The 27,319-nt window shown below is 41.9% G+C and overlaps 1 protein-coding gene across 1 annotated transcript; it reads right to left on the reverse strand.

Annotated features, from left to right (window-relative positions):
- Window positions 1–7,673: 7,673 nt before the first annotated feature.
- LOC114609690 (cystatin-13) lies at window positions 7,674–19,589 on the reverse strand. The gene is made up of 4 exons (XM_028754087.1): window positions 19,458–19,589; window positions 14,975–15,326; window positions 10,582–10,695; window positions 7,674–7,835 (listed from the first exon to the last, which is right to left on the reverse strand). Exons 2-4 carry the CDS (start codon window positions 15,200–15,202, stop codon window positions 7,752–7,754), a joined length of 426 nt encoding a protein of 141 aa, XP_028609920.1. The 5' UTR covers window positions 15,203–15,326; window positions 19,458–19,589; the 3' UTR covers window positions 7,674–7,751.
- Window positions 19,590–27,319: the final 7,730 nt, after the last annotated feature.

The following is a 27,319-nucleotide window of genomic DNA, read 5'->3' on the forward strand; positions in this document are numbered from 1 at the left end:
TCTATCAGGCAGAACTCCAACCCATAATCTCTTCAGCTTGGGCACAGACTCCTCCTAAGTTATCACATGCACATGCACACACAAACACCCACACATCATCTTTCATTGCTGTCCAAGCATTTTCTAAATGTCCCTAAGGAAAAGGCAGCAAAGTCAACATCTTCAACCATAGTAACGGTGCCTGGTCATGCTCTCAGAGAGCATCTGAGAAAGACAAAGGGAGACTGTGAAATTAAGAGAAATACTCAGGAAGTTATGATACTTTACAGTATACTGCATGCCTATAATCCCAGAATTGGGGAAGAAGAGACATAAGAATTATGAGTTCATGGCTACCCTTGACTATGTCCTGAGACTCTGTTTTCAAAAAAAAAGAAAAATCAACCAAATCACAAATGGAGATAGAGAGAGAAGTTACCATAGTTATCATCCATATGCACCTGCCACTGAGTCAGAATATAAAACAGAACCTGTAACTATGCTACAAGAACATAGCAAGCCTCAGCCATGTTAGGAGAATCTAAGACATCCTTAATTTCAAAACGCAAAGTTAGAAGACCAAGTAGGACAGAAACCAGAGAGATCAGGCAGATGCAGTCAGCCAACTTGTTTAAGTGATTTTACAGACTGTAAATTACCCCACCCAATGCAAGTATAAAGTACTTTCTACCTCTTTGAAAATAATATAAAACTTATAAGCTTCATGCTCTCTATGTCCCATCTCTCACTCTCTTCTGCTTTAGGGCAGGACTTGGAAGAAGGAAGTCCCATAGTTGTACACAGAGCAGCTCTGAACAGACCACCAAGGAAGGCTACCTGGGTTGAGCTATATGTACATGAATGCAAGAAAACCTTCCTACACTCAATCCTGTGGGAGGGTTTATTTCTTATTCCAGCATAATCAATTTTATCCCAAGAGGGAACTCTAACTTGAGTAGGCAACTAGTCCAAAGAGTAGAGAACTGCCCTATTCACATACATGAACCTGTGTGAACTTCTTAGGCCAAGACAAAGGACAAGGATAGGAGGCTACTCACTGGCTCAGACTAATGAGCATCTGGTTAGAAATAGAAACACTTATCATAAATCCAGCTGTAAGGAAGGGGATTACACAGAAGCCAACAACCACCACCACCCCTAGACTCCCAAGCCTAGCAGAACAAGATGATATAGGCCTCAGAACCAAGACAGGATGAAATTCATTGTATTCAAGGAGCCTGTAACTCCACTGTGGCTGTGCTTAGGACCTGGGGCTAAGATCTGGGACTAAGTACAGGACCCTTTGAGGTGTCCCTGGAAACATCCTCAGGGATTGTGACTCATCCCAGATCCTGGGCCCTTGATTGTCCATGAAGTCCCTTCCTCCTTTATGGAGTTCAAATTGCATGCACAATGCTGCCAGTTTTAGCTCTGATTCCCTAAATCCTTCATACAAAGAGGTCATAGATTAACATTCTTTAGCTTCTGTTCCATACTTAATATCTAACATCAAGTCCAATAGCAATTGATCAATTAGGTCCCTTCATTGTGTCTGTCTTAATGCTGTCATTATCCCTGCAACTAGTGTCTCTGTATACCCACCTCTGCCCCCCACCCCCACAGGCTGAATGTACCAGCTCATGTCTCTGCTTTTAGGCCCTTATTTGGCATAAGTCATTCAGACCCAGGGTCCAAGCACCTGCTGATGTCATAGTACCACATGCTGCCATGCTCTGTTTTCTCTCTATAGGCAGAGGCTCAACTGAACACTCAGGACCATCCTGGAAGGGCCTTGCATTTTTATCTGCATCCTCTTGTTTCCCCGGCCTTGCTCTCTGTTCCCTAGTCTGTACTTTTTTTCCTCTGTCACTTTGGTTTCTGTCCCTTGAGCTTTGTTCTGGCCTCCAATTTTTTCCCTTCTTTTCGCTTTCAGTTTTCTCTCGGTGGTGATTTCTTCACTAGTGAACTCTCATATCCCTCGATAACATCTTGTTTAATATAAACTCTTCTGTCTTCATACTCGTTTATGTTGAGTGGTCCCATGCTATGGTTACACACAACCATAGCCTGTCTCCTTCCTGGAGGTAGAACCCATTTTTTTCTTTGCTTTGCCCTGGCTGTGTATGATTCCCATATTCTGTTTTTTAACTATCAGACACTGTCAACTATGTGACAAGAGCCATTGTCAGCCACTGTCTGTGATGTGAATGTGGTCTACTGAACCACCGTCCTCCTTTGTTTACACTTTGCTGATAGCTACTTTCAAAACACAAGAGTAGCACTGAGTTATTGGGAAAGAGATCTCATGCCCCCCTCCCCCAACATCCAAATAGTTATCTCTTTTGTTTTCCTTTGGAAATAATATGCCAAATACTAGTTCAGAATGCCCAGTTATGGTCTTTGTAGCCTCTAATGTATCAGCATACCTCAGTGATTCACAGTAGCTCCATCCTCTAGAGATCTGTGGGCATGAGCATGCAGGCTCTTTTACGAACCTTGGTCTCCACAGAAAGCAGATCCGGGAACACCTTCACTCAGAAGTGAGAAGTGCTCCATTGTTCAAAATAAGAACCATGGTCTTTCTTCTCTAGCACCTCAGCAGTTATACTTGTCCTATGATAATAAAAAACTAAATGACCAAAACCAGCAAATTCCCCAGTCTTGATACTCTACAGTGGGGGACATGCAAGAAAGACAGAGCTCCAAGTTCTGAGGCTTAGGCAGAACATTCCCTGGCCAACCTGAAAAAAGTGTTAAGGGAAGGGGAAAAGCTTTTTAGAGAGCTGGCAAACTGAAAAGATGGAGCCTGTGGCCAACAAAGACCACTTGTCTGGAAATTGTGGGTACAATATTTGCATAGGAAGTCAGCAAAATTGGCTCAGCAGGTAAACACTCTTGCTGCCAACCCCGAGGTCCCAAGTTCGATTCCTGTGGTGGAAGGACAAGCAAATTCCCTCCAAGTTGTCCTCTGAGGCATATCAAAGTGTTCATGCTCATGCATGGGTCTTGTACACATAGTAAATAGACAGAGAGTCAAGGAGTCCAAAACAATATACAGGGAGTCTAAAAGGTGTGTCAGAGAGGCTGCCTGGCAGCAGGGTGGCTAGAAACTTCTGGAGTTCCTATCTACTGTCTGTTACCAAGCCAGAGCTGCTATCTCTAGGATGTTCTGAGTTCTGTGAAACTGAAGGGGGAAAAAAGGCCGATTAGAAAGTCTCAAGTCCTCAAATTTTTAGTTCCTTTCCCAGGAATGGCTGACTCTGTGGTTAATTGTTAGGAAAGAAAAGGCCTCTTTTCTGTGGAGAAGAGGGAAGACAGCAAAGGAATACTTTCCCAGGAGATAGATAATGAAAAGCTACTTTTCCAAGGTGGACAGGAAGATAGAAGCAACTTTCCCAAGGGCATAACAGAAAACACTCTCTGCAGAAGAGTTTTCAGTTCTTGGGTAGCTTCAGGTCAAATGTATCTTTTCCAATAAAGCCTGCTGGAAACCTACAATATATAACACAGCCAAATGGCCTTCAGAATGATTAACTTTTAAAGTCAGCTGAAAGCATGTAGCCCAGAGGGTTCGCTCATCTCTCCTTGTTAGCAACCTTCTAGCACAGAACTGTCCTTTAAAGGTTCAGAACCCATTCTATCTCCATTCTCCCACATCCACATACATATTTACCCAAGACTTAGAACAACACTTAGGTCAAATTTAAAGAGCTATCTGAATGACACTCCCCTAGAGATGATAAGTATTTCAACCCAATGACATGAAACAGAATTCCTCTACAGTCCCGTGATCCTCATGATTACAAACAAGATGATCTTTTCAACAGGTCATAGCAAGACATTTTTGCCTCTCACATATGACATTAGTTAATTTGAAATCAGTGCTCTGAAAATAACTCATCTTTCAAAATAGGCCATTTATGTTAATGCCATTAAGAATGGGCATTGAGGGACTGGGGACATGACTCAGTTGGTGAGTGGCTTCCCTTGAAAGCTTGAGGATCCATGTTTGTATCCCCAGCCAGGCATGGTGGCACATGCCTATGATCCTATCCATGGAAAGACAGAGACAGGAAGATTCCTGAAGCTCACTAGCCAGCAATGTGTTGGCAAATTTGTGAGCTCTGGGTTCAGTAAGAAACCTTGTCTCAAAAAACAAGGTGGAGTATGATAGAAGACAATCCACAGCAACCTCTGGCTTCCTTAGGCATGTATACATATAGGAGTATCACAAAACAAGACATACATGTGCATATACCACATATCATCCTTCATATATACAAATAGGAATTCATGTCAAGTTAGAACACAAGTGGGTAATGGAACTGTAAAAGCACTGAGTTTGGCTGACCCAAATACAGTGTACCATCTGATGGAGATGGTGTGTTGTAGCTCAGGGGAAAAAATAGATGAGAGAACTTGAACTGAGAGACAGGGCTTCATTTTCTGGGACTGAGGTCACTACTATGCAAAACCGAGTAATACACTGAAGATTGTCAGGTATGTGTGCTTCCCTTCTGTGAGGGTCAAAGCTCATTCCTCCTCCAGCACTATTTCCATGGCCCTGTGCATACAACTTAGGGAGAAGCACTACAACCCTGTGGGCCCTGCAGGTTGGATTCAATAGAATGAGCTTTCCCCACAGATAATTATGGATGATGCTGCAATAATTTTCCCAAAGGCCTGTGACTGCCTCTCTGAAGAGATTAACCCTAGTCTCCCTCAATGCTCTATCGTATCAGTACATGTACCCCAGATAATATGAAAGCCAGCAGGAACATCAGCCAAAGATTTGAGATGCCAAGCCCTGTGTCCCCTGCTCAGTGGGGAAACCCACCAGATGTCTATGTATATGCTCACAGATATAAAAATTTGCACAAACCTCTGACAATGGGCAAAAAAAAAAAAAAAACACCTTGTTGGTGGTGTTGTTCTGTTATCAGTCAGGGACAGCACATATGGCTGTCCTTTGTTGATCCTAGCTGGATACTTGCCTGGCTTGGTGACCAAAGCTGTTTTAAGCCTAGGACACATAAAAATCAAATCAAATCCAGGCAGCACATCTCAGGGAGAGGAAGACAGACCATGGATGCACAGAGCCTTGCCTACCAACACACTCAGCACAGTGTCAGAGCTGGAAGACAGAGATCTGTGGACCACCTTCCCTCCACAGACCTGCCTTCTGGTACACTATAGACACCCAGTTGCCAGAGAAGAGTGTCACTCAGAGGCCCACAAGCCTGGCAGCCCATGTGGTCAGCCGACAGCCACCACAATGTGTATGTGGTGGACAGATGGGAAAGAAAGAGAAATGGAGCAGCTTGAGCATTATCGAGAGAGATGGAACTGGAGACTCAAGAGTGGAGAGGAGTGGCCTGTTGTGAGTGATCATCTCTGACACCTGGGCCCTTGCTGAGCTCCCAGCCCAAGATACTGCTGAGGGCTATGTCTGGGTCCTTGACTATGTAGCAGGAGAAGTCTATGTCAATGTCTCTGGCTCATATTATCACTAGGGAACACGAGAATATACCTGATTGAGGGAGCCATAGGGGACCACATGTATGTCCAAGGCTGGTGCACAATTAGCCTCACCCCTCACTGGCTGTGGTGCTCTGGAGAGCTGGCCCCATCTCTTACAAATGATAGCACTCAAGAGAGTGGGCCCTGAGCAACACAGTGAAGCTGGCCCTGATGATGAAGGCACTGGTGAGTCTTTGCTAAGGGTGTGAGAATGGGAAGAGTTGGCCCAGCCCCTCAAAGGCTGCAGCGCTTGAGAAAGGACTCAAGCCTTCAGTGGACAGCACAATGGAGCTAGCTCTGGAAGCATGGCTGAGGGTGAGCTGGCCCTGAGAGCATGAGTGTAGAAGAACTGACCCTGCCTCCTGCCAATGATGCCACTGGGTGGCTTAGCCAAACAGTGCTGGATAGCTCACACCGCTGGCTCAGATAAGAGAAAGCCACCATGCAACCAGCCCAGGATTGAGGGCTCTGAATTGACCTACCCCCAAATCAATATCATCTGCAAATGGTTGGGACATGTGAAAGGACTAGTCCTGCTGATCCAAAGCTGCAGGATCTTCATGACACAGAACAACATCAGGATAACCTGAAGGAGTCCTAGTGAGAATCTTATATTGATGGTGTCACAGAAGCCAAAGATCTGGAAGGAATCAGTGCAATGACTCATGTGATGAACATTTGCAAGTGAAGATACTGGAATGTGTCACAGTGTGCACACTGTGACATACTACAGCTTCCATAATGAGATGTTTTGTATGCTTTCTTTTTTTGTTTCTGTGTGTTTATTTGGGGGGCAGGTTGCAAGGGTGAAGGGTGAATATGAAGGGACGGGGAGGTGAGTGGTACTGGGGTGCATGATGTGAAACTCACAATGAATCAATAATTTTTTTTTTTTTTTACAAAGGATATGCTGTGGGACATACTGTCACACTCTACAGTTTCCACAATGGATAGTTTTCTTTTGAAGGAGAGGTTACAAGGGCAGAGGGTGGTGATGAAGGGATGGGAAGATGAGTGGGATTAAGGTGCCTGATGTGAAATTCACAAAGAATCAATGTAAAGATAGAGGGGAGGGAAGCAAAACAAAAGAAAATGTGCACAGCAGTTGGAAGGAGGTGAGACCATGAAGAAGTGATAAGGAGCGGTAGAGACAGCCTGATCTCAGGGCAGGGAGCCTAATTCTACAAGAATTCCTCTGCTAAAATCTCAAACCCTGTTCCCAACCACCACAGAACGGGGTCCAGGAAACGTGCCATTACATTTAACCCTTCAGCACAGCCAAGCACCAGGTCAAAGGAGGCAAAGGTGAATTATGTCTGCTGTCTGACCCCATAGCAGGATTCCATGGTGGTAACCTCACTCATCTCACACAGAAGACAGGCAATTTTAGCGGATGCTGCTCACCAGGAGCTATGTGTCACCTTAATTGTCTCTCTAAGCTACAGAAAGACATTGGAGGCAACAAGGGCTATCTGCACCTGTAGATCTAAACCGGTCATCGTCACAAATGAATTGCAAGCCTACTGTGCTGTGAGTTATATAACTGGTCTTCTGGTTGACCAGTCTGCCCAAAGCTGCCCAAGAACACACCACTCAATCAGAAAACCATTGGAGAATTCTTTGTAAATATTACCAGATTGTGACTTAAACCACTCAGGACCGAACAGAACTTGGAGGCTAGAGGCACTATAACGCAAAACAGCAACTGTCTTTCTCCATCTTCCCAAACCCTCATTTAAGATAATAAAGCCTACTCTAGAGGATTCCTTAGCCTGGTGTGAGCTAAGTAGGAACTGTCTTTCTCAGGTGAAGCAACCAGAAACTTAAATGAAGACATGAATGATAGCCAAGGTGATAATGCAACTGGCTGGTGCTTTGCTAGTGCTTTGCTAATTCCATGAATACTATGTGAACTTCATGAGTGAAGAAGGGACTCCACAGAGCCACTGTGGACGGTGGAAGTCATTTGTGCCTGGAGATTTGTTAGGCTAGAGGTAATATCCATTTATTGCCTGCAGATTCCCTTTCCTCAGCAATGATGGAACCACCTAGAGAAGGCTACCCAGCCCCAGAAAATAATATCTCACCTCTCAGCACTAGTCCTTGTTGCCTACACACACACACACACACACACACACACACACACACACACTTAATAAAGTCAGCACGTCAACTGTGGTGGTCCATTATCTTACAAGCATCTTTATGCATTTAAAAGAAAAGTGAGAGTGGTAAGGCATGCTGGATGCTTATTAGATATCTTTGCATTGTTTCTTCAGCATTTTGAGTTCAAACTTCCATGGTTTGGAGCTAACAATAAAAATGCAAAACACCATCTGAAAGAGACATAAAGGACAGTTACTTGGGGAACTGTGGAGAAGGCATAGCAAAGTGCCTAAATTTGGATCCCCAGCACCCATGTAAAAAAGCTAGACATAGTTGCACATCTATAATCCAAGCACAGCAAGAGCAGAGACAGGCAGATCCTGGAGTTCCAGTGGCCAGCCAGTGTACTAATCAATGAGTTCAATGTTAGAACTTATCTCAAAAGATAGGGTAAAGAATGATATTCATGTACACTTGTCCACAAAAAATATATATTACACACATGCACACATGGGTACACAGACACACAGGCACACACAAGCGCAAACACACACACACACATGAGAGAGAGAGAGAGAGAGAGAGAGAGAGAGAGAGAGAGAGAATTTTTAGTTTGAAAGAAAAAGGGAAAATCCCACAACTCCCTACTTCCATGTCCCAGGATTTGACTTACAAGAACTAAGGGAGTGAGTCAACTATACCTACTGCAGTACATGTATGGCCAACCTTGAACCTTCAGGCAGAGGAGCCAGCCTTCCTTACAGAATCAGTCTGAATCCAGAAACTGATCAATCTGACAAATCCGCTTCCCTCTACAGCCCACTTTCCTATGATCCATAAAGACCATCTGCTCTGCCTGGGTCCCTATTGATCCTGCCCCATGGAATCAATAAAATAAGACTAGCACAGAACCCTGTGCTTCTCAGAAGAAGTAAAAAATCTGTCCAGACACCAAGCAGAACAGCCTTCAGGTGGAAAATCACACTGAGATGTGTGACCTGGTCTCAGAATCTTGAAGGAGTAGGGCTCCAGGCTCATGGTGGGCAATGGGCACTTTTGTTTTTCTACTCTCTGTTCTAAAAATTCATATTAATGTAGAATAAAATGTAAAGCTGAAATACTTCTATAATATTGATATGACATGAACGACAGCCTCAAGCAAAGGAGACAAAGAAATTGCACCGAAATATGCACAGTGCACAGCAGTTTAAAAAGCAAGAAAAAGGAAAGTTCCAATTTACATGAAGCTTCAACAAGGTCATCTTGACACAAATGTTACCCAAGGCTAATCCTGGAAGGAAGAACTGGACATTCATCAAAGGTTCCAGGAGAATGTAACGCCACTTCTATCTCTAATGTATTTCATGAGAATATGGTTTTAGAAAACAATGACAGGGTTGGAGATTTAGCTCAGTGGTAGAGCACTTGCCTAGCAAGTGCAAGACCCTGGGTTCAGTCCTCAGCTCTGAAAAAAAGAGAAAAGATTAATATACACGTATAGAACATAATTCCTTTACACAGCATAAGTTGAAATATAAAATGTCTTTGGTTATTAGACATTAGTGCTGATCCCATTGTGACAGACTGGCCCCTATGAACTCATCTGGGAACAAGGCCTGGTAACACTAGTGCATAACTATCATTACCTTCATCCATGACGAGACAGAAGACTGAACATGGGGTAGTATGTTGGACATGGAGACTCATTCAGACAGACAGCCCCACAGACTCCCAGGGCTTCCATACAACAGCAGACTTAATAGAATCAGATAAAATGATTTCTTCCTGACATTCCCTGAATCAAGAATGTCTATGAGATGGTCAGGACCTGCCCTTCACTGGCTCAGTACATAGCACTCGGAGTAGGGTATCTACCAAGATGGCCACTACCCAGGGCTAATATAGCAGGGTCTACTTATCTCTTCTTTAAGATGGTAGTGTTGCAGAGATGTCTCAGTGAATAAAGTGCTTGCTGAATAAGCATGAAAATCTAAATTTAGATCTCTAGCACCCATGGAAAACAGCATCATAAAGCTATGACCTCAGCACTGTGTGAGAACATAGACACACTGATCCTGGGGGCTTCCTAGCCAGCCCATCTAGTCCAAATGGCAAAACCCATCTTCAGCGAAAGACAATGTCTCCAAAAAGTAAAATAAAGAACAGTAGAGGAAGACACCCAGCATTAAACTCTGGCATGCACAAGTATATGCACATGCACACACACACATACACACACACACATGTACATACACACACAGAGAGAGAAATGATGATGATGATGATGATGATGATGATGATGATAGAAATTAAAGTGGTAGATTGCCTTAGGATCATCTCTTTATGAGAAAGTTAATGAATATAGAATGGTGAATATATATTAGTTTGGCTGAGATGGCGCTTGTTTTAGCAAGGACAGATTCATATGCCAGGACACCTCTTACTCCTGGAAAAAGAACAGGACAGATTTTTGCTCTATGACTTTGTGACAGAGGAGCCCCAAAGAGAAGAAATGTAGTTTGAGTAGCTCCAGCTTTATCAGCCAATCCTCTGTTTAGTACTACATGTGTGAATGTGACTAACCCACTTGTCTGGAACATTCCTGCCAGTACATACCATAGGAGCAGAATGGCTGCCCAGAAGAACCCTGTCCAGAATGCAAAATAGCAATGTATAATGAACTGGCTTTGATTTAAGCCTACTTTTATGTGTCATGTATACATATCTCTATGTGCACTTATGCCTGTGTCTCTCTGGGTAAGTGTACATATATGTATGTATACATCTTATAGAATGGGGTAGGATGATATCAGTGATAGATAATAGAAACATCTCAGGTTTTCAGTCTGGCTGCTACCACAGTCTCAAATGAACAAAGCTTAAATAAGAAACTAGCAAATTTGTCGTAAGTGTCCGATTAATGTTCTCTATCACGTAGGTGGGACCAGGGTAATTTTCTCTATGTCAACCACATACCTTTTTCATTTTAGGATCATGTTGAAACAAGCAGTTTTCATCATTTCCTGCAATTTTCTTGCACATTGTTCGGGCAATGTTTACTTCAAGATAATACTCCAGACTATCTGTAATCTGTCAACAAGTCATGTAAGTTAAATCTCATAGAAGAAAACAGGACCAAGTATCTCCTCTGAGGAGCCAATATGCCATTGGTTATTTAGGGCTAGAAAATATTCCTGCTCTTCCTCAGTGCTACACCTCCTGGCAGAAGTTTTGAGATTATTTGAGAGAATTCTTAACTTGACATCTGTCTATCTTCTCTCTCACAAGTGTTTCATTTTTATTTATTGACATCATTATTGTTACTATGTGTATATATGTATATGTTATATGTATGTATTCATGTGGGTTGGTTCATATGTACATGTGAACATGCACTGAAAAGCCACAAGTCAGTCAATGTCAGTGTCTTCTTGGGTCACTCTTGCAGAACCTGGAGCTCATTGATTTTGCTAAGCTATGTGGCAAAGAAGCTCAGGGATCTTCTTATGCCTGCCCACTGCCCCAAGTGCTGGGGTTGCAGATATGCACTGCAATTCCTAACATTTGAATAGATTCTGTAACCCAAACTCAGGCCCCCATGTATTTGCAGCCACCACTTTACTGACTGAGTCATCTCCCTAACTCCTGGATTTTTAATTTTGTAGTAATAACAAGTATCCCCAGAACAAAACAAGGAAATTACATACAAAGAGCATTCTCCAATGAAAATTAACCATTTATTTATTGGAGCTTGGGGTTAGGTCACCTGTGAAGAGAAGGTATTTAATTTTTGAGGTTTCTAAAGACTCCACATTCACAGATCAGGGAGCTTAGCAGGATTCTTCTAACTATATCCTACCATAGTGGAGTTCAGAAGGACAAGAGGAAGCACACACACACACACACACACACACACACAAAAGCAGGAGACCAAGTGTTCAGCCTCAAGACCTTTAAGAACAAACCAGTGTCTGAGGGAATTGCCTGCTAGCTTAGCAAAATCAATGCGTTCCAAGTTTGGGAAGAGTGATCAATGAAAACAGCAACATTGACCTGTAGCTGCCCAATAAGCACTCACACAGGCACCCACATGCACAGAACAACAACAATAAGAATAACGTCAGAGAGAGAAGTCAGTCAAATATCAAACATAAAAATTCTCTTTGTAGCATAAAATTCTCCCTTAGGGCCACGTCTTCATACTCTCACATAAGGGATTAAATTTCCAAAGCATGTTTTTAGGAGGACATATTCAAATGATAGCACTTGTCTTTCTCAGAGGCAACTATGAGAGAGCCGAGGAACTGACAGACGAAGGGAGAGAATAAAGAATTCTACAATTGTTGAGGGCACAGAAGGCCCTTCTACCCACAGAGAAGCACTCAGAGACCTAGGAATATTAGTTATGCAGGGGTGTCCCCTCAATGAAGTAGATAAAAATCAAATGTCTGCATTCCATCCAGAAAGCTGAGAGTGGATTTTGTTAATTATCCAGTGACCATTTTGCTATCTATGGAGAAAGAGCTCACCCACATTTTACTTCAGAGGAAGATCTCACCCAAATTCCCCAGAATGATTATTCCAGACTTTCCCCCGCTTTAGGGGAGATGTCACATATACTTTATGGCCTGCTTACCTCGATGCTATCATTCAAAGACCACACTAGATTTTAGGCCTTAAAACATGAAACCCATGCTCAGGATCAAAAGTACTTTGTAAAAATTTATTTGCAGTCACAGCTTAAGCTTTATTGTGCACCTGGAATTGAATTGATTGTTGCCTGGAAACCTTTTCCCAATTTGTACTGTGTTTTAAATATACTGATAATGAACTTCCTGATATTAGATTACCCAAAGTCTGTTCCAGGTTGGTGAAGTAGATGTGCACACAATTTCATCCTTATTTCCTCAAGGGCTTACTTCCCTGTCTGGATAGCTGCAGGAAGCCTCTCAAACAATGACTTCCACCATGACTGAAGGCTTCAGCCTCTGTTGTACTCATCTTTCAAAAGTCTAGAGTTCTGGTAATTGTTTTGTACTTTTAAAAGTGTAGACATACCTAGTGTTCATTTGATCAATAAATTCATGATAGGTGGAGGAAGGATTCTCAAGCCAGACACAAAATCCAAACAACATACAAAAAGAAAAGGCTAAGTGCTGTATGTTTTCAAAAGTCTACAGACTGTATAAGCAAAATTAAACTGCAAACAATACAAGTGCAGCCATATACATACATGTATATGTGGGTATATGGCACATTTTTTCATGGTATTAGAAAATACAAAAGGATATATTTTCATATCCATCAAACAGACAAACATCTAAAAGACAAGATAGTTCCAATATTGATATGATGAATGGCAAGAGTCATTCCGGCAGCACTGGTAGGAGCCTGAATTTATTTTAGTCCACAGCCTAACTGAGGCCCTGTGTTCAATGTCTAGCATGACAAATAAAATTTAAAAAGAATAGATTGAATAGTAGCATTCAGAGGCAATTTGCTATTATTTACAAATACATTCTCTAACCAAAGAATTTAAACTCATAGTATTGACTATGATGAATGCAATGGCATCTTCACTGTTCTATGCTTTCTATTAACAAACCTACTGATCTGCTAGGCTATAAAGCAAAAAAAATAATCATGGCAAATCAGTTTTCATATTCATATATATATATGAAATGTATATATTCACACAAAGTACAGCATATGTGTGTATGTGTGTGAATTTCTGTGACATTATGAGTGCCAAAACAAACAAAATACAGCATGATTTCATGAATACAAAATAAGTTTAATTGGACCAGTGAGATAGCTCTATGAATAAAACCACCTACCACCAAGCTTGAAAACCTGCGTTTGATTCTCAGAATCTACATGGTGGAAGAAGAGGACTGACTCAGACATTGTTCTCTTTCCTCCATCCCCCCACCCTTCACCCTATCTCATATCTCTCTTTCTACCTCACATACAGAGAGGGGTGGAGAGAGATAAAGGGAGGGAGAGAGGGAGAGGGAGAGGGAGAGGGAGAGGGAGAGGGAGAGAGAGAGAGAGAGAGAGAGAGAGAGAGAGAGAGAGAGAATTTTGAATCTTTCCATAATCTATGTATATGGAAAAAATATCTGGAAGGAGAGGGCAAACTACTTTAGTGGTACTCTCAGAAGTAAGCAGACAAATTGGAAATTCAAGAAACAGTTTTCTCTCATTTTTATTGTGTGTGTATCTGCATAAGTGTGGGTATGATACTATGTATTTGTGGATATGTTACTATGTTTTCTATTGTGTATCGCTTTCACACCACCATAAATTAAGAAATCATAAATTAAATTATAATAATTTAGGGAACATCTGTGCTTCTAAGTTAAAATAATTGCAAGCAGTGTCAATTCACTCAGCCACCAACCAATCATGAGCCTAATGTATATTCCCAATTGTTCAGCAAACAAGAGACAAGGGGCTTCTTACATGCTGGTGCAGCTCCCCACTGCTTTTCCAGACTCCTCTGACTTTGGACCTTTCAGGTACCTCATTTTTCCCTTTTGCTGGACTCTTCTCCACTATGGAGCATGAACCAGAACTTGCTCACCCTATCCAGTCACTCAGAGTCATATCCTGATTACAATCACAATGATCTAGGTTTATGTCTTGACTCCCTTACTTATCAGCTATACAACATTGTATTCTTTCCATTCCTCAGTTTCCTCTCTATAGCACAGAATAGCTCCTACCTAGAACTGTGCAAGCTGAATGAATGAGCCATGAAAAAAAGGCCATTCAACATGAAGCAAATGTTCTAGTTGAGCCAAAGTAGTTCCAGGCTTCTGTACAAGCTTGTGTGTATTGGCCCTCAACACTGCACAAAACCTATAGATACTCTTTCTGAGCTCTGAACTATGCTTTAAATTTTTTTATCTTTATTTTCTGTGTACAATTGTTTAGCTTATATGCATATAGGTGTACCATGTACATGCCTGGGGACTTCAGAAGCCAGAAAGAGGTGTCAGATCCCCTAGAACTGGAATTACAAAGAGTTGTGAGCCACCATATATGGATGATGGTAACCAATTCTGGGCTATCTGCAAGAGCAGAAAGTGCTCTTAACCACTGGGCCATCTCTCCAGCCCCTGACCTAGAGTTTTAGTGTTACTATAACCAATTTTAATTGATATTTGAAGATTCTTCTACATTTCAGACTAATAAATAGCAAAATCCAATTAATTTTCACTTCTAAAATGAAATAGTGTGTGATAGATAAAGGCATCCTATATCCTTGTTTCCATTCCTATGTAGTAACTATCCCTCAACACTAGTCTCTGCCCCCAACAGAAAGCTAGAGGATAAAGGAGCAAGGAACAGACAGCATACCCACCTGCTCCTGAGATTTTAGGATATCCACCACCCTGAAGTTGTATTGGTCATTGCTGGCCTTGTTATACTCTTTCATGGCATACCAGAGTGCATGCTGCACATAGACATAGGATTTGGGGATGTCTTCGAATGGCCTCACAATCTTTGGTGAGCCCCAGGCTTGAACTCTTCTAGATACAAACTGCATTGTGATCACCAGGAACAGCACGGTCTGTAAGAATCTGGCCATGGAGCTTCAATCAAGGAATGTACCAAGATCCTTTTTTCTTTCTAGAGCTGGTGTAGATGTAGCCAGCAAGGCCCCTGCTTCCTCTGCAGGTCAATGGATCCTTTCTCTTCAACTCCTAATACTGCTGTGGGTTACAAGGAAGAAATGTCTGTTGACATCATTATGATATCGTACTATATTGAGAAAGGCATATTTGATTTTCATCCCCATTTCTGCAATTAGAACCCTAGGTATCCCTGAGTGATAACATGAGAAAAGAGTATCTATACATTCCATGGCAAGCCCTTCTCAGGCATGCATAAGATACTCTAAGTGAGCCCTGTGGCAACAAAAAGATCAGCTCATTGTCAGAAGAACCAAGTAAGTTGGACCTTGCAGTTCATCTTTGACCTTGAGGGGATGAAGGCTGAATTAATCAGCAGTAGTTAATGATTTTATCAATTGTGTGCCTGTCTCAACTCATTAGGGAAGCTTCCAGATTGGTGAAGACATGGGGCAGGGATGTGGATGAATGAAACCCCAAGTACCATTCTTTTTTGCTGTGCACAACTCTTCATTGAGCTGTTCATCTGTTCCTTAACAATTATCCATGCCTAACAATTATCAAATTCACAGGGGAGAATTTGATTGCAACTAAATTAAGGTGTGGAATCTTTACCCGGTAGACAGGTTGTGATTCGCTCATCTTTGAGTGGATCAGTACCCTTTATTGCTGGAGCAGGTTAGTTTTTCTCAGGAGTGACTTTGTGTACCTTTGTGTCACTTGCTCCTCCAACATGCTATGATACAGTGCAAATACCCTCACCAGACATGGTCCCTCAAATGTGTACTTCAAACCACAAACCTCAGATCCTCCTTAATCTCTATTGTTTTCAATTTATGCTATCCGGCCATAACAAAAAATGGGTTAAGATACCCAAACCGGCAGAGGTTGTGGGGACCTTCCTTTCATAGCCAAGTTTAAAAAAAAAAAATGTGAGCTACCCCAGGAACCTTCCACTTGTGATTGACATCTATGAAAGCAAGTCATTTTTCTGTTGTCTTAGGCTGGTACCAGGTAATGTTGCAATTTAACTGAATCACTGGGTGTTTATTTGATGCTAGAAGGAATTAGAATATTTCTTGGAGATCTCACACATGGGGTTCTAGGGGTAATTTGTTAATTAAACGAAAGAATCTGGCTCATCCCAGAGATGTCCCCCATCAACTTCCCTGGAGACCTGGGATGGGGGAGTTTTGAGGAGTCTATGAAAGTGACCCTAGCTGAGATTCCTACAAGTGGGGCACATAGAGACTGAAGTGGCCACCTCTTGTAGCAAGGCAGGACTTCCAGTGGAAAGAAGGGGCATTAGCACACCCACAAAACCTTCAACCGAAAATCTGTCCTGCATACAAGATGTGTAGGGATAAAGAAGGAGCACAGACTGAGGGAATGGTCAAACTATGACTGGCCCAACTTGGACTCATCCCATGGGAGAGAGCCAACCCCTGACTCTATTAATAATACTCTGCTATGCTTGCAGATGGGAACCAGCATAACTGTCTTCTGAAAAACTTCATTTAGCAGCTAATTGAAATAGATGCAAAGACCTATAGGAAAACATCAGGCCAAGTCTTGTGGAAGATGGAGGACAGAATTTGGGAAGCTGGAGAGGGGGGTCAAGGGCACCACAAGAAGACCTACAGTGTCAGCTAACCTAGGCCCATGAGGGCTCACAGAGACTGAACCACCAATCAAAGAACATGCAGTGGCTGGACGTAGGCCCTCCACACATTAGTAGCATGTGCAGTTTGGTCTTCATGTGGGTCCCCTAACAATTGGAGTGGGGGCTATCTTTCACTCTGTTGCCTGCCATTGGATCCCCTTCCCCTATCTGTACTTCATGATTGGGCCTCAGTGGGAGGAGAGGTGTTTAGTCTTGCTGGGACCAAATAACCCAGGGTGATAATCAAGGGTAGCTTCCCCTCCTCTGAGGAAAAGGGGAGGAGGTAGTTGGGGGAGGGTTTTGTAAGGGCAGGGCTGGGAGAATAGGACTGGGAGAAGAAACTGGGGTGTAATGTGAATAAAATAATATTATGAAAAAGTACACACTGCAACCAGAATCTTATCATTTCTCTCTCTCTCCTTCTCCAAAGAAAGTTAATAAAAACTTTACTATTATAATTCAACCCATTTCCCCATGTCAATTATTTGTTTTCTGGGAAATTTTAAACTTCTATGTTCTTGCCCACTCCCAACCCCCATGCTCCCCAACCCCTATCCCCCCTCCTTTTTTGGTGGAGTAAATTTCCTTGTTCTCAAGGTCACAATGAAAAAAGAAGTCTGATCCTTATGCACTGACATCATGAAACACACTTTCTCAGCAAGAATATTGTTTCAAATTTTTTCATTTTTCAGGCACAGATATGGCAACCCCCACCTGAGATTTCACACAGCTTCAAGAACTGCATCTTTAGAGTCTTCCTCATTGCCTTGATGGCTTATTAGAACTCAGATCTCACTCTCCTGAGGCTCATCAGGCCCTGAGCCTCTTATGTTATTTATTCACTGTCATCTTCCCTGGGTGCAGTATACTGAGTAACCCCTTTACAAAAGAGAAAATGAGGCTTATTAAGAAGCCAAGAAAATGCATAAGGCTACTTGATGGAGGCTTCCAGGTCTAACCACTACTGGTCCCACATTGTTAACCTACCTCAATCTAGGAGACATGCACACATTAAGTCTCAGCCAGGAATACACATTTGTTTTGAAGGATATCCAATTTTTACCAGAGAAGAGAAACCAAGTTAAAATTTCTAAGATCTGGACACGCTAGTTAAAGCATGTAGAGTATAGACCACGAGCAAACAAATACCTTAAGAGACACTTCAGAATTTTTAAGAAATGGAGAGACTATATTTAGGTTGGGCATAGAATTTGATGACAAAACTAAGAGACAACCAACACCTGTCAGGCATTAAAAATGAATGTGATACATATAACCAGCATATTTCTGAGGTCATTTAGCCATTCTCTGATAACATCATTCTGGCCCCATGTATCCTCTCCATAGGCAATGCCAATCAACCCATGCTGTAGGCTCTCTCAAGTGAATAACTAAGCCAGGCAGATACACTTGAATTAAACCTTTAAGAGAATAATCAAGTGTAGCATTGTATCTCACTCTGGTTTGAGTTGTACACAAAAAAATTGTAGTTCAAAGATATTAATGGAAAATTCCAGAAATAGGTAACTCATGAGTTCGAAATCATTTTATTGTAGAACACTACACAGTTGCTCTATTTTATTGGCAGCTCTTATTCACCTTTGCATGTAATTTAAGAAGTAAACTTTATCATGTTATGTCTATATAGGAGAAGGAACAATATATATGACATTGATACTACTTACAGTGCAGGCATCCACTGTAGAGAAAAAGGTCAAAAACAAACCCCTATATTTTAACAACCAAGCTACAACTATTTTGACCCTGCTTGTGACTTAAGATGTTTTATAAAAACATCTGAAGCATAATTCTCAATGACCCTCAGCATCTGGCATAAATAATCTCAAGAAAGACAAGTTGTGTTGTAAAATTTATTACTTAATAAGATAATGAGATGTCCACCTAGCTATCTGTATTTACATCTCACACAAATGGTCAGTAAGACCAAGGAAGTGGCCCTCAAATACCATAAAACTTTTACATCCTATCAGTCATGCACTTTCCTGTTTGTGGTCTCATCTGCTACCCACTTGTACCATATTTCTATAAGCTTTCTTTCTATTTGTGTCCTTGGTAAGTTTTGTTTACTAATATCCACTGGCCTTGTCTATTCCATCTTGAACAGCACTGACTGGTCATCTTAGAATATTGTCCCCACAAATAAGTAAAACTGGTTTACTGACGCACCACTTCCTCAGATCTCCACTGTGAACCCCTTAACCTACCATCAGAATGAAGTTGATACAGTAGGAGGCACAAAATGTGATCCCATGTTCCAGGTAACATGGTCTCTCCACCTCTACCTCACTTGCCCTGTATCTTAAGCATCTTAACAAGCCCCATTAATCACCTTGCTTCTTATTTGGTGTGTTAAAGGAGAATCTGAACCAACTGTTCAGTACATCATTCGGTTTTCTAATCTCTGTATTACTTTCCTGGTCTTGAAGACCACCCTGAACTCTCTACTCTGTACCATGTCTAAACCAAGTTCTCAGACATGTTGCTGGTCTCTGGGCCTTAAAGTGGCTACTCTATCCCATAGAAGGTACCTTTTTTGTAGTGAAGACTAAGATTAAATGGCCTCTAGCCCCAGGTTGTTCTTGGCCACCAGCACATTCAGGTCATGCTCCTGCTCCCAGATAGGCATCTGTTGGGGTTTGAGCCCCAGGTGCTTCTGGCCTTTGACTTCACTCTCCTACCAAGTGGTCATACCTACATCTCCTTTGTGAGGTAAGCTAGCCACTCTGATGCTGCTCTAGTCTGGATACCTCAGACTGGTCCTATCAGCCTTTTCCTCACTGCTCTTGTGTTGTGTGGCACTATTTCAGGGTTATACGGGGGGGGGGGGGGAAATGCCATACTATCCCAGATAGGAAACCAAAAGCAAACTAATATAAAAACACTACCAAAGGTCAACTTGGTGAGGCAGTGAATTTTACTGGGGTTACTTGCAGAAATATAAGTGAGGGCTTACTCGCAGGAGTACAAATGACTCAAAGCTGCATCAGCTTTTGTTGGTCTTTATGATAGTTATCTGTGATAATTTGAATATGCTTAGCCCATTGGAAATGGCACTATTAGGAATATCAGAAATTATTACACAATTTCTTATTAGTATATTATCTGTCCTCCCCTATCATTTAAGCATGGCTATACCTGATGGCTGAGTAATGCCTTATAATTGAATCTTGCCACCTGTTCTGAACATGTATCATTACACCGTTTGTATTATTAGCATGTATAGTGCAACAACCATTTGTACTCATGTCTTCACACATGCTTAATTTCTTACCCAGAACAAATTCCAAAACAAATTCCCCCCAAAAAATAAATCAATCATTAAGCATACAAATTTTGCAAGTGTCATTTCCAACCATGATAAAGAGTTTGTACATGGTGGGAGTAGGAAGAGAGATAACACTGAGAAACAGATACAAAAAAAAAGAAAGAAAAAAAAACAAAGGCTGAGTGAACCAAAGAGACAAGAGAATCCATGATTAGTTCCTGTGAATTCAACTTCTGACTCAGAAAGTGAAGTTGCTATACACACACAAAGTGGCTAGCATATCTCATTACCACAGGAGATCTAACAAAGGAAGGTGGGAGAGATGTAGATAAGAAAACCTCTAGAAGGAAGGAAAGAAGGAAGGAAGGGAGGGAGGAAGGGAGAACAAAAAAGGAAGAAAAATATAAGTGGGTAGGTGGTAGGATCAAAGGCTAGCTTTGAGCTGAGACAAGGTGCCAGGTGGGACCACAAGTTCCCTGAGGAGAATAACAAAGGAACCTCTACTAGGACCTCTTCCTATGCTTCCTACACCTGTACCTCCTAAGGCTCTGAATGTTCTCTTTCTTCAGATGGGCTCTGGAAGCTGAACTTTATTGTACCTCCATTTCCTTTTATCTTCCCTGCCAAGTAGTATCTTCCATGAACTACCACTTTCCAGTTATGGGCTCTAGTCCCCTGAGCAATTGGTTGCTGAATTTCAAATCTTGCAGCAGACTCTGCAAGCAATCCTCAGGAGAGCATGTCACTGTGAACCATACCTCCTCTGGCCCATCCTGGCTTGGGTACTCAAGTTCTCACTAAGCAATGGCAGTTGTGTGTGGTAATACTCAAATCCTTGAGATGTGTCCTTGTCACCTGGCGATTCTGCCAACATTTTCTATTTTAAGGTACTAATATACTTTGAAATGCATTCAGATTCGTAATTATTACAACTCCCAGTTGAACCATGCCTTGCACATTAAACAGCAACATTATTAAGCATTATTAAGCACATTATTAAGCATGTAGTAGTTTACATGTTTGGTGGAGTTTTGTCTCTATGCCCCTGTTCTAAACACAATGTCAGGGACTGGCCAGATAGAGGAAAGGTGGTGGCACTCACTGTTCTGGTGACTTACAGGAAAACCCTTAACTCTTGGCTTTTTCAGTTTATTAACAACACACCTAAAAATATTTTAGTATCTCTTTTTTGAGAATTATTCCACATCTTTCTTGTGTCATTGTATTTTCTGGCCCATCCCAGAATAGGACTTATTTTTAACCAACTTGCCACGTATATCCACTCTTGGTCATTTTGTTTTTCAGTTATCTTTTATATAATTTATGTTATTGGGCCTTGGTTCCTGTCTTTTCATAGGAAAATTTATCCCATTCATATCTTTGTGACCACTACTGTTCTTTTAATTAATTCAGAGCTAATTATAATTGTTGCTTTGTATTTTCTGTCCCAGGAGTGGTACTCATAGAATTGATTGTTTCATCCTCTAATGAACTGGAAATCCTCCATTGTACTTTTTTATTATATTTTAATTTTATTTTATGCGAATGAGTATCTTGCCTGCATGCTTACCACGTGTATGCCTGGTGACTCCAGGGTCAAAAGAGAACATCAGATTCCCTAAAACTGGAGTTACAGGCAGTTGTGATCTGCCATGCAGGTGCCAGGAATTGAACTCTAGTCTTCTGAAGAAGCAGGAAATGCTCTTAACCTCAGAACCATCTCTCTACCCACCCCCAGATACCATTATGTTTTTTTATATTTATCTAATTATTGTGTATTATGGAATCTTAAGGATCTTAAAATGGAGGAAACTGGTATAAACACAAAACTACTTGTGGGAGAAAAAATGATATGAAGGAAAGAGGAAACATGCCAAATGACAGAGGAAAACTCAGAGCTCAGGTTGCATGACTGCTGACCTTGGAAGCAGAGGCTGCCTTCCTGCAAGGCCTCTAGCTAGAAAAGCAAGGATAGGATGGAGCAGGAACCAACAGCACTGTTTACAAAATAAAAGCCAATACTTCTTGTGCTAGTCAGCAAGATTGGCTTATTAGGTTGGGTTTAGGTGAAGTGTCAAAACATACAGTGAGTAATTGATAGACAATGTTTCTTATTGCATCAAAAAGAAGGTAAAAGAAATTACACCAGGGGAAAGTAACAGGTGGCTGTAAACATAACTTTTATTCCTCTGGTATAATTGTCATCTCAGAGGCTTACTGCCACTGTCTGCTAACCTAGGCCTAGGTCTGGAAGCTTCTACTCTCTGTACAATTTTATCTAGGTCTAGAATGTTTTCAGCTTCTGAGATTTACAGCTGAATAAGTTCATCCTTTCTAGCTCTTTCTGCACTCCGGCTGGCTGGGAACCTCAGCTGTTCTCTCATGCTGACTGACTCAAACTGTCTTCTTTCAGCTTCTGACTGAATTGCTTTGCTTGACCTCATACTAACCTTAAGCAATTTGTTCTAATCCTCCGGCTCCTTCTTATTCTCTGGCTCATTCTGTCTTCACCTGTGTCTAGCTTGTTCTCTCTCTGCAACCTGTCTCTGTACAACTGTCCTGGTAAAACTGCCTTCTCTCTTTTTTTTTTTCTCTCTGCTCTACTCTTTCTTAAGTAGCCTCTCTTTTCTCTCTGTTCTGGTGAGAGTTGGGAATATCCTATTCAGTCAAATCTTTCTATGATTCATCACTTTATCTGCCTCTCAGTTAGGCATCACTTTCAAACATGGGTGCTTCCTTCTACAACTTAACTTTACTTTCATTGTTTGGTATTATAGGTATGTAATAAGGGCTTGTCTTTACTTCAGCCAGAATAGCCATGTTACTGGATTAAAATCTCTCTACAGGTGAACACTTTTATTAAAAATTTCCAGCTGCACTAAAACTGGGAGGAGTACAGCCGTGTGAATTTTATAGGAAGTTGAATAGGGTCAAGCTTTAGGTTAGCTGTTCAGGCCATGATTGGCATTCTATCCAACAAAAAAAGGGCATGGGAGCATGCTGTCTTATACAACTCAGTGCAAAGTTTTGAATGTGGAAGACAATTAGTTTTGTCTTCCCAAGAGGGATGTGTTTGTCAAAGGTGTCAGAGAAATTGAAACCCATAACCATTGCCTGAGCTTGGGTTTCTCCTGCTGTGATGAAACATGAAGACCAAAAGCAACCTGGGGTAAAGGGTTTGTTTAGCTTATGCTTCTACATCACTGTTTGTTATTGAAGGTAGTCAGGACAGAGACTCAAGAAGGGAAGGAATCTGGAGGCAGAAGCTGATGCAGAGACCATAGAGGGGTGCTGCCTATTCTCTTGCTTCACATGGCTTGCTCAGCCCACTTTCTTATAGAATCCAGGACCACCAACCCAGGGATGGCACCATCCACAATGGCCCCTCCCCCACCAATCACTAATTAAGAAAATGCTATACAGTCAGATCTCATGGAAGCATTTTCTCAATTGGAAGTCCTTCATTTCTGATGACTCTATCTTGTGTCAAGTTGACATAAAAAGGCATCTGTAAGTACCTGTTCTTCACAGTCTGAGACAAAATAGCATCACCAATGTTAAACCCTATCAAAGGGGAACCATGTAGAAATGGTGAGTCAGTATTGTGGTGGACTCTAAGGTGGAGTCAGGGCCCTGGTGCTCTCTTTCCTATGTTTTTGTTATTGTTGTTGCTCCGGTTTTGTTTTGTTTCTCCTTCTTCTTTCTCTTGTACTTTTATTTTTACTTTTAGAGACAGGGTTTCTTTGTGTAGCTCTGGCTGTCCTGGAAAACTCTTTCTCTGCAAATTAGGCTGGCACCAAACTTAAAAACCCTCCTGACTCTGCTTCCCAAGTATTGGAGTTGAAGGATGTGTGCCACCCCACCTAACCCCTCTTTCTTAATTTCTATTTGTCTCCAGTCCCTCCATCTCTTGACATAAGCAACTGAAACATTTCCATTTTCATATAGAATGTGGAAAGACAGATCAAAGCATGATCTTTACTGCCAACTAGGGCGCTATGGAGAATTTTCTCCTTTGCAAACATCTACTCATCTCCAGCTGAAGAGCAAAGTTAAAGCTCCTGACGTGATTAATTGCTATTTCTGTCTACCTCTCCACATAGCTCGGTCCCTATGATGACATTCCCCAAAGCACTCCACAGTCCACCTTGAGCCTTCTTCATCTGCAGGACCTAAAATATGCTGGATTCAAGGATGCTGTGTCATTTCTCAAAAGCAAAGTGGTCTCATGAAAGTTTCTCCAGTTGAGACCACAAAATCAGCAGCATTGTTTTTGGTTAACACTTTTTAATACCCAGTGAACCTGGGATGAAAAGGGTCACATCATTTATTCCTCATAGATCTATCCTTTACTGCACATTTTGTTTTACTCTTTTATTTTTGTGAGCCATGGTTTCTCTGTGTATCCCTTGCTGTCCTGGAACTCACTCTATAGACCAGACTGGCCTTGAACTCACAGCCTTCTGAGTGCTGGAATTAAAGGCATATGCTACCATGCCCAGCACACCAGTCACTTCTTAAATAAGTGCTTGGCCATAAGAGTAGCTGCAGCCAGAAATAGTGCCTAGCCCAGCAGGATCATTCTACTCCTGAGCACAGAAACCTGGGCTCCTGATAAGCAAGCTGTCATTCTTGTCAACCAGGTCTACAGAGCAGACTAGATTCTATGATTTGTAAACCCATCTGGGCATACAATACAGTTATGGACCCCATCTTAACAATTGGGCAAATTCTGAGAACTGTATCTTTAGGTGATCTCATTGTTGTGTGAACATTTTAAAATATACTTACACAAACCTGGGGCTTGTCAATCCATTACCACTGTATCCTCTTGGTACATGTAAAAGATGAGGCAATCAGATGTGTGTATGGTTGCTTTCAGTGTCACAAGGCAGGCCATTTTACATAAATTACTTTTCAACATATAGGAGACTCTGAAGTAATAGTAACATCTACTAAATACAGAAACCAGTAGCAGTCATTAACCACCATTATTAAGTATGTACAAGAACAGTGCCGTTGATTCTTCCCACCACAGCCAGCATCACCACAAGCATGAGTACAATGAATATGTGATGTTACAAGGTTCTGAAAGCTATGATATCACTAGACAGGAGAAAATTTTCAGCTCGATTAAAGTGACTAAAGAGACTACCATCTGATGTGGGGTCTTCCATATACCTAAACATCCTTATGTGGTGCATGAGTGAACTCTAGTCTAGATAGACCCAGAATCTTGCTACAGATATTGCTGAGTTGAGAAAATTCTCAGAAATGTTCATTTTGTCATGAATTTTCTTCACTGGAAGGAAGCAAGAGGGTCAGGAGGGGTCCCTCTCTAGGACTTCAGAGCATTCTCTGACCTACAGACTGGATCAGCTCTTAAGGGTGAAGCTTGCTCCACAGGGCTTTATGGTTGCAAAGAGCTAGAAAGTCAGAATATGCTAAGAGGCTAGGGTACAATAACCCCCTCCCCTGAGCCATGGATTAGTTCTAGAGTTTGGCCCCATGGGAATGGTCTTTCACAGCCTCTACCATGCAGAGACCCATAAACAATTGTCAAAAGAGGGTACTCTGAACTAGAGTTGCTCCTCACACTCTCAGGAGCTACTATCTATCCCTAAGTCTTGGTTACTATCTGTACCTGGTTCACTGACCAACTACGAATCAACTGTTATGTCTAACTGCATTCATCATAAGAAAAACTCCTTCCAAGGTGCTCATGGAGGACCACCTACTGCTTTCAGCCCCATCAACCCCTTAGAACAATCAGTCCTCATGTTCACACAGTTAATAGATGACAGACAGGGTTGGGTGAAGTGATCAAGGCCTTATGCCTTTGAGATTCATGACTTCCTTTTATCTGGAAAGAAATATTAAAACCTTTTGTCAGTCTGACAAGGTGGATAAATCCTGGCTCATATTGAGTGCATGGCCTTCTGAATCTTCCCTAACTACATTTAAAGTAAGTTTGTCACTCAACATAGTATGTGCTCACTTATAAGTGGATATTAGCTGTTAAGTAAAGGATACTCACACTACAATGCAATCTACAGACCCGGAAAAGTTAGGTAAAGAGGTCTTGTCCTGTGGGGTTTCAGGGATTCATGGATCTTACTGGGAAGAAAAAATAGAATAGACTTTGTGGGTGGACTAGGGGATGGAAAGAGGAAGGATCAGTGTGTGGAAGGAGGAAAGGACAGACTACAGGGAGAGACAACTGGAATAAGTAGGCATGGGGATGGGGCAGTATGTCATCTAGTGCAGTGGAAACTTCCTGGAGCCTATGAGGGTGACACCAGCAAGGGCCCTTAGTAATGAAGGATATGGAGCCTGAATCAGCCATCTTCTATAACCAGGTCCACAAAACCTATGACTCACAACCTGACCTGCCTATAAGATGTGCTGGGGCAATGGTGACTCAGAGCTTATGGGAATGGCCAACCAATGACTGGTCTAACTTGAGGTCCATACCCTGAGAGGGACTTCATGCTTGACACTGCCTAGATGGTCAGGATCTCTAAGCTGGAAGGCTCAGTGACCTAAGGTTGCACCAAACACAGCTGGGAAAATATGTGATTCTAATGTGATCTGTGTTTAGCCCATCATCATCATCATCATCATCATCATCATCATCGAAGCTTCCTCTAGCAGCTGAGGAGAATGTAGAGACCCATAGCCAAACATTAGTTAGAACTCAGGGAACCCTGAAGAAGAATTGTAGGAGCCAGACATGTTGTGGACTCCATGAGAACATGGCTCACAGTATCAATTACGCAGGGCTCACAGGGGCTCATAGAGAAGGAAGCAGCAATCACGACACCTGTAAGGGTCTGGGCTAGGCCCTCTGCATACATGTTTAGCCTATGGTTTTTGTTGGACTCCTAACAATGAGAGTGAGGGTGTCTCTCATTTCCTGTTCATAGGCTTTTTTTCTTTTGCTGAGCTGCCTCATGAAGCCTTTATACAAGGATATATGCCTAGTCTTAATGATCTTGTTATGGCAAGTTTGGTTAATTTCACTGGTAGTTCTTTTTTTTTAAAGGTTCCGGAAGCCAGCCTTGGCTTGGTGGGAGGAGAAGGTGATCTTCTTTCTTCTCCTCCTTGTTGGTTCTTCCTTGTCTG

Source organism: Grammomys surdaster, unplaced genomic scaffold, assembly GCF_004785775.1.
Source record: "Grammomys surdaster isolate TR1022 unplaced genomic scaffold, NIH_TR_1.0 129, whole genome shotgun sequence".
NCBI lineage: Eukaryota > Metazoa > Chordata > Mammalia > Rodentia > Muridae > Grammomys > Grammomys surdaster.

Bases quoted from the DNA above. Each gene is read 5' to 3' on its own strand.
- LOC114609690 (XM_028754087.1), bottom strand. From the start codon at position 15,202: ATGGCCAGATTCTTACAGACCGTGCTGTTCCTGGTGATCACAATGCAG. The intron at 10,696-14,974 runs GTGGGTATGCTG...ACTTGTTGACAG, and splicing joins TCCTAAAATCTCAGGAGCAG to ATTACAGATAGTCTGGAGTA. The intron at 7,836-10,581 runs GTATGTGGTTGA...TGTCTCTTTCAG, and splicing joins ATGATCCTAAAATGAAAAAG to ATGGTGTTTTGCATTTTTAT.